Source organism: Copadichromis virginalis, linkage group LG6, assembly GCF_057382275.1.
Source record: "Copadichromis virginalis isolate Kocher_CV1m ecotype Utaka linkage group LG6, C_Virginalis_male_GT1.1, whole genome shotgun sequence".
NCBI lineage: Eukaryota > Metazoa > Chordata > Actinopteri > Cichliformes > Cichlidae > Copadichromis > Copadichromis virginalis.
Genome location: NC_140623.1, coordinates 42,221,018 through 42,233,232, shown reverse-complemented (window position 1 = coordinate 42,233,232; position 12,215 = coordinate 42,221,018). Strand labels below are relative to the sequence as shown.

General features: G+C 45.6%; 1 protein-coding gene and 1 long non-coding RNA gene across 2 annotated transcripts; one reads left to right on the top strand and one right to left on the bottom strand.

Moving 5' to 3' along the window:
* Positions 1 to 1,318: 1,318 nt before the first annotated feature.
* Positions 1,319 to 2,331, bottom strand: LOC146708551 (uncharacterized). The gene is made up of 2 exons (XR_014920972.1): positions 2,152 to 2,331; positions 1,319 to 1,527 (listed from the first exon to the last, which is right to left on the bottom strand). It is a non-coding gene; the product is annotated as an uncharacterized LOC146708551 (long non-coding RNA).
* Positions 2,332 to 5,153: 2,822 nt separating this feature from the next.
* Positions 5,154 to 7,972, top strand: LOC146708550 (uncharacterized). The gene is made up of 3 exons (XM_085460806.1): positions 5,154 to 6,040; positions 6,212 to 7,554; positions 7,690 to 7,972. The coding sequence occupies exons 1-3, from the start codon at positions 5,283 to 5,285 to the stop codon at positions 7,956 to 7,958; spliced, it is 2,370 nt and encodes a 789-aa protein (XP_085316932.1). The 5' UTR covers positions 5,154 to 5,282; the 3' UTR covers positions 7,959 to 7,972.
* The last annotated feature ends 4,243 nt before the right edge of the window (positions 7,973 to 12,215 follow it).

Below are 12,215 nucleotides of genomic sequence, written 5' to 3'. Positions count from 1 at the left end.
AATAATCATACAATTCTTACTCCAGTGAGTTGAAAATTTACCAATATTAATAAAGAAAAATTTATGCTGTTATCGTACTTGAAAAAACACTCAAACAGATATAGAATAAAACAAAGCACAACTGAATGTTATGTAAAAACGTATTTATTTTTTTCAACAGTGCTTTCAGTATATTTCAGAAGGTCATGGGCAGTGGGGTGAATTTCTGTAAAAAAGCAAACAAACAGAAAAAAACGTGTTGCTAGTTTCTTCAGGGTGCTTTGAGCACCCCAGCAGAGACATTAAAATTCCAGAGTCCAGAAAAAAGAAAAGTGTCCAGCAGCTTAGTCATTCACGTTCACACCCTGACTGTCCTGTAAAAGCTTAACTTAACTATTGCACACTAAATAGGGTAGTGCAACAAACAATTGCCTTTGTACCCAGACATTGACATTTTACATGGGCTTACTATGATAAACTACAGAAGTCAAAAGTTATTAGAAATGTTACCATCAATGAACAGCGAACTATCAGGTAAAATACCAGTTCCATGCTTCAGGTGGAGTGAAAAACACTATAACAAATCTTTTAAAATCCTACAAGACAAAATTTCACCATAGATTCTCAATAATACAGATTCATCTGACTAATATTTACATTTCAAATAATCACTTATCCACTTCACCTTCATATTGACCGACCAGGTCAAAATGAACCATTCTGTTTTGACTGTTCCTTCTTTTCTCCCTTCTTCCTTTCCTCCCTCTTTCCTTCACTTATTCCTAATTAATTTTAACAGTTCAAACACTAAATATGCAACTCTTTGTAACAGGTGAACGATTATATAGAGGGAAAGGGGTTGAACTACTGTTTTGTTTTTTTTTTACATGACTCTACAATGCACTTGAACATGTTTAAGAACAAGTTAAACTCATGTCTGGCTTCCCCATTAACAGTCACAGCAAAAGCTTTGTTTTTAGAGACCTTATGCGCTGTGAGCATCGAGAGCCACCGAGTTCAAAAAGGATGCCCTGAATTGCTTCAAAGGTAAACTCATCTGCTTTGGATAATCAATGTTGAGGGCATACAGAAGGCCAAAGAGGTATGCCAAGGCAGTAGAGAGGTCTGGAATGTTATGTAGCACGATGTCCCCTCCCATATGGAAAAGAAATAGTAAAAACTTATATGTGATTACTCATGAAAGTGGCCACTTTCATGAGTAAATCATGTAAGCCTTATATGATTTACTCATGAAAGTGGCCACTTTCGCATTACTTTCATACATTGTTTTAGTAAGTATCCAAAACATACAAGTTTCATTATATAATTTTTCAAGGGATCTTATATCTGTTTTCACACTTATATGCTTTTCATACAAGTTTCACACAAGACAGATACAAACTTTATACGATTTATATATATCTTTTCCATATGGGCTTCCAACACAACAGCATGTTCTCGCATAGAAGTATTGGCATCGTCATCTTGCAGGATGGTGAGGATGGCAACTGATGCACCATTCAACACTGGTTCCAAAATGTCACTGTCCTGAAGAGAAGAAAAGTAAAATATGAATTATTGAAAGCTAAGAAAAATTAAAGACAAAATACATTTCTAAAAATCTTAACTTTAACCTCTATACCATGATGCTCATTTGACTCATGGAGGTTTTAAAAAGAAAAAGCTTACTTTCCTTTAATTACCGGCACAATATCTTTCACCAACCAACCTTGTGATGAGTTTTGTACAAAAATATTTTCTGCTGTTGAACACCCACTAACAATGCCCAGGTGCTCCTCAGCAGAAAAAAAAGCAGCAAGAGTTATGACAACTGCAATCCTCACCATAAAATTATCTGGACTGCACTGAGGACGTGGACATTTCCATTTTGGATTAAATCATCTTTTAAAAACATCTCATAGCAATTAGAACTCTTATAGTAAAAATAAAATACAGATCAGGCCCAGCAACATGTAAAACTTAAAAAAACAAAACACCATTTTAACAATTTTACTTTCTTTTTACAAATTAAATAAAATACCGCCAAATAAAAACAAAGTAATGACTGATGACATTCATTTCCATTGATGTGTTTTGGCTGAAGCCAACATTTTTTTCTGTTATGACAAAGGTATACTCTCTTCTAAAAATGTCAGGTAAAGGAGCACTTACCTGTTCATCAAGTTTATCCAAAAGGTCTTCCATCTCCTCACCAAGACCTCCCTTCTTAGACCGGTATAGTTTCAGCAGGCCAGGCACAAATTTGTCGAGGGATGCATTGAACGTCCCCAGGAGGTCTTTGCTTGTGATCCGATGAAATTCTTCAGATATCTAAACAAGACAATAACCAAAATATTGTCATTTATTCAGCACAGAAAATTTCTGGGTAGCTGCCTTGTACAGTCTGCACCATGTTATATGCCTGACTGTGTTATCAACCGCAAAACCTACTTCAAAAATCTCTCATGAATACACATTTTGCACAGGAATAGAAACACCCTCCACAAAAAACAGTATCAATATGCAAATACATATTATGTTCACACTGAAATGTGGAATCATATTAACTTACATATGACCACTTGTCTACTATATCAAGTATATGATTGATAACATACATGACATGTAACATAAATGCAAGCTTGAATTCAAACATTTTTTGTTACTATGATAAAAAAATGCAATAACTATAGAAAAAATAATACTATCTGTAACACAATACACATCAACAACACACAATCATTCCTTAAATATTGTCTCCTTTCCCATTATGTAAAAAGCTCTGAAAATGTAGCAATCTTATAATACAGAGCATGAAGTACAAATTTAATTTGCTTGTGACAATTAACTTACAGCACATTAGGCAATCTTACACCAGCTGACAAACTGTCAAGTCAGCTTTAAACATTACTTTAAAGTAACAGTGCTGCACCGGATAAACGGTGACTATTGAAAAAGTGAAAAAACAATATTAGACAATATGCAAGTTACTTATATCACTGTCATATAATTGGCACACATATCCTACACCGACCCATGAAAGCGTCTCCATGACAACGCGTGCTTGGCCCAGTTTGTTGTCAATGTTAACATAACGTTTTCATGCAAAGATAACATTGAAACTGGTTACAAAACAGGTAATAAGCTAATAAGTTTTACCATGGCAGAAGTGCTGTAAAAAGCCAGCGTGAGATACCGTCATTTAGTGATGTCTGTCTAAATATCAGAGTGTTTAACATTAAACATTACTTTTTGCGCTGGCCACTACTCTGAGCTAAAGCCTTCAGAGGCTGCTTGTAGCCCGATTACGACACAGCGGCGCGACGAAGGCTGCCCAAATTCATAGTGGACTCCTCTAAATGTGTCCGAGAAATAAGTCCTCCTTATAATAAGCATCTCTTAAAATGTTTGCAATATTGAAACATTTCAATATAATGTAGAAAAAAAACGAGAAAAAAAAGTTATGGATCGGACTCCCCGATCCTTATTGCGCATGTGCAAATTCTACCTGTGGAATTAGTTTTAATATTACTCTTTCTGGGTCACAAAATAAACTTTTAAGATATTTTCAGGCGTTAATGTAGCTGTGTAAATTGCTAATATCTGTTCAGTTTATTAAGACAACATATACTTGCAAAAGTGCGCCGACGTTTTCGGAGACGTCTGTTACCCACCAGCTCGATAGCTAGCCAAGGGGGAGGGGGGGTCAATTAAGTCACTTAGATAACTTAAAAATGCTATTGTTGGCCTTTTTCAGTGTTTTACTAGTTCAATCCTCCCGGGTCCTCAGGAGGATGCAGCCTAGGCGCTTGTAGAAAATCTTAATAACACATGTAGTTAGCTTACCTCCTAGGGTAAATGGTCGGCAGCTCCAGCACCTGTCCAAAAGAATTATACACTCCAACTGCAGAAGTGAAAATCCTCAATGGTCGAAAAATTGCATTTTACATCCAAATCTAGCCACGATGGTTCAAATTTTCTTAGGAGGTTTTTAGTCTAGAACACATGGTAAACCACTATCACACAGCTCAGGTCTGCTCAGGCTCAGTTGAAAGTCCGTTTGGTTTAGTTCAAACTTGTTCAGACCACATGTGCCAGTCATCTACGGGGTTTCCCACTGGTTCCCAACTTGACTCAGAAACTCTGCTCAAAAGTTGATAATCTTTGTTATGCTGTCTAGAAAATCTTAGTTAGGACAACAATGAAAGAAATTTGTTGGGTAGACAAGCTTTTTTAGGTTGTAAATGGAAAGTTTTATTTCTAAGTCAGTTTAATTTAAAAACTTTAGTGAAATCAACAATTGCTAGTTATCGTTTTTACAGTGTAGAGCGTGAATCATCGGTGGCTCCTCAGAATGCCCACACTAATCAGATTTTAAGCTCTGAAATTAAAGGCTTACCTCCTCCGCCCTGTGTTTCCTGACCTTTGCCTGAGCTGTGTGTTACTTGTTTGCCCAAATATTGATTTATGTCTCTGTTTTAGCACTACCACGATGCCCACTATTCAACCTGTGGAAAGTAATTGTTTGCCATATAATTGCCTCTGCACACTCACAGACAAACTCGCCGTCCCACAAAAACACACGTCACAACAAACCATATATTCACACATAATTTAATCATAATACCATTTCCTTTGTTCCTTTCAAACAGAGATATTGTCACGGACCCGGCTCTGGAGGACTTGGGGGGTCCGTGACCAGTTTTGACTGTTGTTATTGTTGTTAGTATTATTATTATTTGGTGATGTGTGTTTTCTCCACAATGCTGTGTTAGTCTGTGTCCCACTCGTATGTATAGGCAGGGTGTGGGTGTATACCTGTGTATGTCTGCGGGTGTGGCTGGAGGATGGAGCACAGCCACCTGCAGGCCTGATAGGTGTGGCCCTGCGAAGGACTGGCCACACCTGAAGTTCCTGCCACACCTGTTGGTGATCAGGGCTCGTCGGGGGAGCTACTTAGGAGAGTGTTGGAGCTCCCACCGGCGCGGGATCATTGAGTTATCGTACCAAGTTAGTGTGTCAGCATATGTCTGTGTTGTTCGTATATGCCCGCCGAGGGTTAGTGTTGACGGCTGCGTCTCTGGTTTTCCTACAGGAGGAGGAGTGGTCCGGAGAGGCAGCACGCACGGGGGTGCGGAAACACAACAGCGGGGCGCACGAGCACAGATATCGGAGGGAAGCACGCACACGGGGTTCGAGGGAGCAACGGGGAGTTATTGTATTTACAGCCTTTTCACTGTAAATAAAGAGCACTGTTTGCATCGCAGAGTCTGCGTTTTGGGTCCTCCTTTCCCCACATCCCCATGGTCTGCCAGCCAGACCGTGACAGAATGATCCCGCCAACCACCATGGACCCAGCAAACTCAGGAGTTGCCACGGAGGAGAGATCGCTCACGCAGCTATGGGATTACTGCCGGAGCGTAATCCAGGCTGTAGACCCACCCAAGAGACATATACAGGTAGTGTTCTTTGACAATTATCTCTCATCCACTACCTTCACCATGAACATTCTGGACATTAACAAACTTAGGCACCTGGTCGCTAGTTTAAGGGAGAGCTCGAGTTTTGAACTATTTGGCTTGGGTGGTCCGAGCATGGACAGTTCGGCTGCTCTCCTAGAGACTCTAGCCGCTTGGTTTTTCACGCGTCGGCGGAGGGCTTTCCCGTCGATGCTCGCGGCACAATCGTTTGATCCGCCGTTACGGAAGGCATGCCGCACTCTCTACCATCATCCCGTTACGCCTCAACCCACTCCTGCGGTTTCAGCCCGGTCAGCTGGCAACGGACCTACAGCGCTCATCACCGCAGTGAGTAAACCCGACTCATTTGTTTCTATTAATCCTGTCATTGAAAAACAAAACACAGATGAACAGCAGAGGACTGTTTCCGTACACCCGGCCCCGCCTTCACGGAGGAGAAGGCGTCCTCGCAAGCAGCGTTCAGCCACTTCTACACTCACTCCTGTGCTGGTCGAAGGCTCAGGACCAGCGGCTCTGGACGCCACAGTGAGTAAAATGGACTCTGCCGGTGTCGTAAATTCCCTTCCTGTGAACATGGACATAGAGACTATAGCCACTACGGCAATTAACAATGGAGAAACTGTAAGAGGTGTAACTGAACTCCCAGTGGGGATTTTTGGACCACCGACGGACGAATGTGGCCTGAGTGCTAATGCTGGGGCAGAATTTTGCATAGACAGCCCTGAGGTAGTTAGCTCAGAGTCGGTGGGGTCAGAAACTGTTTGCTTTACCTCCAAAAACTCAGAAGATGTTCACTCTGAGACTGTGAGCTGGGAGCTAGGGAGTTCACAGCATACAGACCCAGATGACTTTTTGGCTCAGTCTGGCCATATGGAGACAGAGGTTCTCCCCAGGGCTTCCCCAGAGGCCGAACTGGAGGCCTCAGTTGCCTCTGGACCCCTGGAATTTGTTGAGCCAGCTGTAACATTCTCATCCTCTCCACCCTTCATAATAGCCATATCACCCTCAACTCAGTCCGCTGCCCAGCTAGTAATGGAGTCTGCTGCCCAGCTGGTGACTGAGTCTTCAGTCTGGTCAGCCTCTCACCTTCATCCTCAGTTGGAGGTCGATATGCCTGCTGGACCACCTCTGCCATCATTTCACCTGTCTGTCCCTGCATCGTTGGCCAGTCCACCGGGAGCAGCGACCGCACCATCATCACCTCCTCCCTCTGCAGCTACTTCTCCACCAGAGTCCCATCAGACTGCAGCGACCGCAGCACTCTCGGCTTCGCCATCTGCATCACCTACTCTACCTTCACCTTCCCCACCTGCAGACACCGCATCACCATCTTCACCTCCAGATCGACCGTCAGTAGCTGTAGCGCAGCCGGAGGTGCTCAGGATGCTCGGAGAGCGGGAGGAGCCCGCACCGCCAGCTGTGGAGCCCTGCGAGCCGGAGCAGGAGCCCGGCGAGCCGGAGGAGCGGCTCAGCGTGGCGGAGCAGGAGCCCAGCGAGCGGGAGGAGCTCGATCTTCCCGAGCCGGAGCTCAGCGAGCGGGAGCCGGAGCTCAGCGAGCGGGAGGAGCTCGCTCTGCCCGAGCCGGAGCAGCTCAGCGAGCAGGAGCAGCTCAGCGAACCACCAGCAGAGGAGCTCGGCGAGCGGAAGGAACAACCGGCGCTGCCAGCCGAGGAGGAGCTCGGCGAGCCGAGGGAGCTCTCGCTGCCAGCCGCCGAGGTGGAGCTCTCGCTGCCAGCCGCCGAGGTGGAGCTCTCGCTGCCAGCAGCCGAGGAGGGACCCGCTCAGCCGGAGCCGGAGGTCAACGAACCGGAGGGACCTCCACGTCTGGCGCGGCCTCCACGCCATCCACGTCCTCTGCATCCACGTCAGCGACCAGCGCGTCATGAACCGTGTGCCACACCTCGCTGTTGCTCACCGGAGGAGCAGCGCCGCCACCGGACCCGTGGCAGGCCGCCTGGGGAGCAGCGCCGCCGCCGTCGGACCCGGGGCAGGCCGCCGGAGGAGCCGCAGCGCTGCTACCGTCACTGGATCCCGGGCAGGCCGCCTGGGGAGCAGCGCCGCCGCCTTCGGACCCGGGGCAGGCCGCCGGAGGAGCAGCAGCGCCGCTACCGCCTCTGGATCCTGGGCGGGCCGCCTGGGGAGCAGCGCCGCTGCCTTCGGACCCGGGGCAGGCCGCCGGAGGAGCAGCAGCGCCGCTACCGCCTCTGGATCCTGGGCGGGCCGCCTGGGGAGCAGCGCCGCCGCTACTGGGCCCGGGGCTCGCCACCGGAGGGGCAGCAGTGCCGCCGCCACTGGAGCAGTGGCAGGCCCCCAGAACCGTTTTTCTGCTGTTGCCGGACCCGTGGCTGCCCGCCGGAGCTGCAATGTCGCCACCATTGGACTCGAGGTAGGCCCCCTGAACTCTTTTGTTATGTTGATGGGCCGCCTGAGACTGTTTTGTGGCATTTTTTCTTTTTGTTGCTCCGCTGCGGGATGCGCGGTCGGACTCTGGGACTGTGACCATGGGGGGGTTGTTTTCTTTGGGGGTTTTTGCTTGTTTTGGTTCTGCCCTCCGTCCTGGTCCTCCCGCCGCCCGCCCTGGGTTGGTTGTGCTGTTTTTGGTTTGTGTTTTTGGGTCGTCGGGAGCCGACCCTTAGAGGGGGGGTACTGTCACGGACCCGGCTCTGGAGGACTTGGGGGGTCCGTGACCAGTTTTGACTGTTGTTATTGTTGTTAGTATTATTATTATTTGGTGATGTGTGTTTTCTCCACAATGCTGTGTTAGTCTGTGTCCCACTCGTATGTATAGGCAGGGTGTGGGTGTATACGTGTGTATGTCTGCGGGTGTGGCTGGAGGATGGAGCACAGCCACCTGCAGGCCTGATAGGTGTGGCCCTGCGAAGGACTGGCCACACCTGAAGTTCCTGCCACACCTGTTGGTGATCAGGGCTCGTCGGGGGAGCTACTTAGGAGAGTGTTGGAGCTCCCACCGGCGCGGGATCATTGAGTTATCGTACCAAGTTAGTGTGTCAGCATATGTCTGTGTTGTTCGTATATGCCCGCCGAGGGTTAGTGTTGACGGCTGCATCTCTGGTTTTCCTACAGGAGGAGGAGTGGTCCGGAGAGGCAGCATGCACGGGGGTGCGGAAACACAACAGCGGGGAGCACGAGCACAGATATCGGAGGGAAGCACGCACACGGGGTTCGAGGGAGCAACGGGGAGTTATTGTATTTACAGCCTTTTCACTGTAAATAAAGAGCACTGTTTGCATCGCAGAGTCTGCGTTTTGGGTCCTCCTTTCCCCACATCCCCACGGTCTGCCAGCCAGACCGTGACAGATATAGAAATCTTCTGGAGGAATTACAAATCTCATCTCGTCCCCGAGGCTCCCAACTGCTCTTCATCATTCATCACTTCAAGATTTACTTTGTGCCATTCTCATTTGCAATCATGATGTTATTCCCAAGTTTGGACCATGACTCACAATTCCTCATATCTCTCCACCCACAGCAGTGCCGTACAACATCACAGCTGATACACACAGGAGACGTTCGTTTTGGATGAAAGTGAAAACCTGCTGGCGGGAGGAAGTTGGCCCACCTTGGATATTAGCAGCAGATTGAATCGCCATACTTGGTCAGCCTCTGAGCCATCTGCCGCTACCATGGGAGTCTGGTGTATAGACCCCTACTGGACCAGCCCCAGCGCAGGCTTGGCCTGGCCTCTGTTCAGGTGGCTGCTACATATGCTGTCATCTCTGAACTGGTGCCCAATTACACTTCATCTAATGTGTTTACTGCCTAAAACAAAGCACAGTTTGATTCTCAGTTGTGGAGCTGTGCTGTTTGGACTGGAGCAGCGGTACGAAGGCAAACTGAGAGTGAGGGATGATAGGGAAAGCATGCTAATATAGATTATGTGAGATTTAGATGTGGACTGGGTGTGTGCTGGTGTGGTTTAAGGTGGGGGTTTCACATTTCCGTGCATAGATTTTTGGCTTGCAAAGCAATGGCCACCACTTCCAGCCTGGTCTCAGGTTTCTCTCTCCGATTCATTTTTGGACGTGTGAAGTATTTTTATATTTTATTGTATTATGTTTATTATGCTACTGCTAAAAGTAACAAGAAACATGCATGGATCGATGGTGGGAAATGCTTCACTCAAAATTGTCTTATATTCAATACACCAATCACAAGAATGGTGCAGCCAGGCCTGAATATTTAATCATGTTACATTAAATGAACCTGACTTTATGGATAACAGCTCCCAGGACTGCAGGCGTGTGACTTCATGTCTTTAAGAGCATCATAAAGAACGTGGTGGTGGTGTGCAGTTTTTCTTGAAAGCCTCTGTTGGCTATTGACCAGGGTGCCGTGACTTTGTATGGTTGAGAGGACGCCTGCATCAGTCTCACAGGCATCAGGGAGCAAAACACAAAATCAGTGCTGGATAAATACACTAAAGCGCAAAACCTGGAAGATAATTTAAGAAGTATACTCTGGACAGCAGATGCAATGTTCATATACAAAGTAAAATGAGAAGCCCCAGTATCAGTTTTTATTCAGTGTTTATTCTTTTAACGCTGTTTTAATCAGAGTTTAAAATGATGGAGTTTTGGATCCGTTTTACTGCTCTGGGTAACACCTGGTTTATGCTCGCTGATGCGCGCCAAAACTCACATTAGGACTGTCAGAGTGTGCCATGCGTCGGTGCTGTTTTGTCTGTCGTGCACCTCTCGATTTTTAGAAGTGGGAAAGGCCGGATTAAAGACGCAACAGTACAACTGTATCAGTCTTTAAAGGGATGTTCAGCATTATGTCTGTGCAGGACATTCTTAGATTATACAGAAGGTGATGCTGCAAAACATGGACATGACGATCTTGGGAAAAAAATCTTGATTTCTTTACATTGTGTTTCAGCTCCTACTATAATACCTGTACTTTTTGTTTTTTAAATGAATGACAGCACCTATCAGCATGTGTGGTTTACCATCAAGTGTTGATATGAATGGCAAAGGGGTTGTGATGATATTACAGTTAACGTGTGACACGACCAACATGGTGACCATAAACTAGGTTAAGATAGGAATTTATTTCCTCTGGATACTTCCACAACCAGCAGGTCATTGGAAACTTATTTAGGGTTAGAGTTAGGTTAACCTTCACCCCTTTTCATAAATGTGCGTGTTTTATAAACGCCCAAATAAAACTATTGAACTCAAATTTATTTATACAGCACCAAATCACAACAACAGTCGCCTCAAGGTGCCTTTATATTGTAAGGTCGACCCTACAATAATAGATACAGAGAAAAACCCAACAATCATATGAGCCCCTATGAGCAAGCACTTTGGAGACAGTGGGAAGGAAAAACTCCCTTTTAACAGGAAGAAACCTCCGACAGAACTAATCCAGCCCTAACTATGTGCTTCAGCAAAAAGGAAAGTTTTAAGCCTAATCCTAAAAGTAGAGATAGTGTCTGTCGGCTGAAAACATTTATAAACAGAATTATTTATATTGCACAATGACCGAAAGTTGTTTTTAAAAAATGGCCTTTTTGGCACCTGGCCATAAGAAAAAACTGTCCTACACATAACTCTAGTCAGGTTGCAGGTGAGCTGGTGACTATTAAGAGCTTAAACCGAGTCAGAAACCTTTAAGACCATCAGGCCACTGAGGATGCCAAGGTTCATTCAGTCAAACATTTCAGTCCACAGTGACTCTCATGACCTCACCTCGTGAATCTCACTGGGTTTTTAGACATATTTACTCGGTAGTCCTCTAACTTGTCATCCAGCACCACTATGAGGTTGACATTTGTAGTTTAGAGTAAATATCTGCTGGCTTTGACATTAAGCCACAGGGGAACCACGGCTAGAAGCTCAGTTCTCAGTTCTTCAGTGGATGTGAACAGCCATGCTTTTATTCCATCTGCACATGCAGACACCATTCTGTAGTCTGATGCTCTGTTACCATCACCATCCTCACTCATGCTCAGAAGTCACAGCATTTCATCCAGGCTCAATAATTTTGCAGTTTAAACTCAAACTGAAGCAATTGAGAAGCCACTTAGCTTTCGATCACTGAACTGCTGGGTGGGCTCTCACTGGACTTGGCTTCAAATTAATAAGCTCCCGAGAAACATTTTAATGGCTCATGACATTAAATGTTGGACATATCATCGAGACAGAATCTCTGGCGAGGCCAATATTGATTATTCTCCACATTCAAGCCTGTTTGTGGGTGTTTAAATAAAGAGAGTAAGAGAGAGGCTGTTAATTGTATTTCTGAATTAAAGAATCATGTTGGACCACCAGCATGTGCTTATCGGACAATAAAGGTCAAATTTGTGCTGCACAGTCAACTCAAACATCGGCCTTTTTTTTCTTGTAAGTGCGAGAAAGAGTTAAAGTTTAGCAGCTGCTACCATGGAAACAGATATGTTGTTAAGAGTGTAAATCATCCACTGAGGAGGAACACTGCAGTGTGTCTGATCTATCAAAGTTGTAAAACCTCGAGTCAGGCTGAACCCAGTCCTCTGCGTCAGCCGCTGACCACCAGGTGAAATACCACACGGGCTAGCGAGTTTTACAGTAGCTCGATTAGCGTGTGTTCGCTGCACGCAGCCATAGCTACCTCCTTAATCACCCGGCAGAAAATCTTTCAGGGCTTAAAGCAGCAATTACAGTAAAGTCAATCGATAATGACAGGTTTTAGAGGAGACCAAATGACTTTTAATGGATTTTAAAAGGTGACATAAATAATGCACCGGCTTAG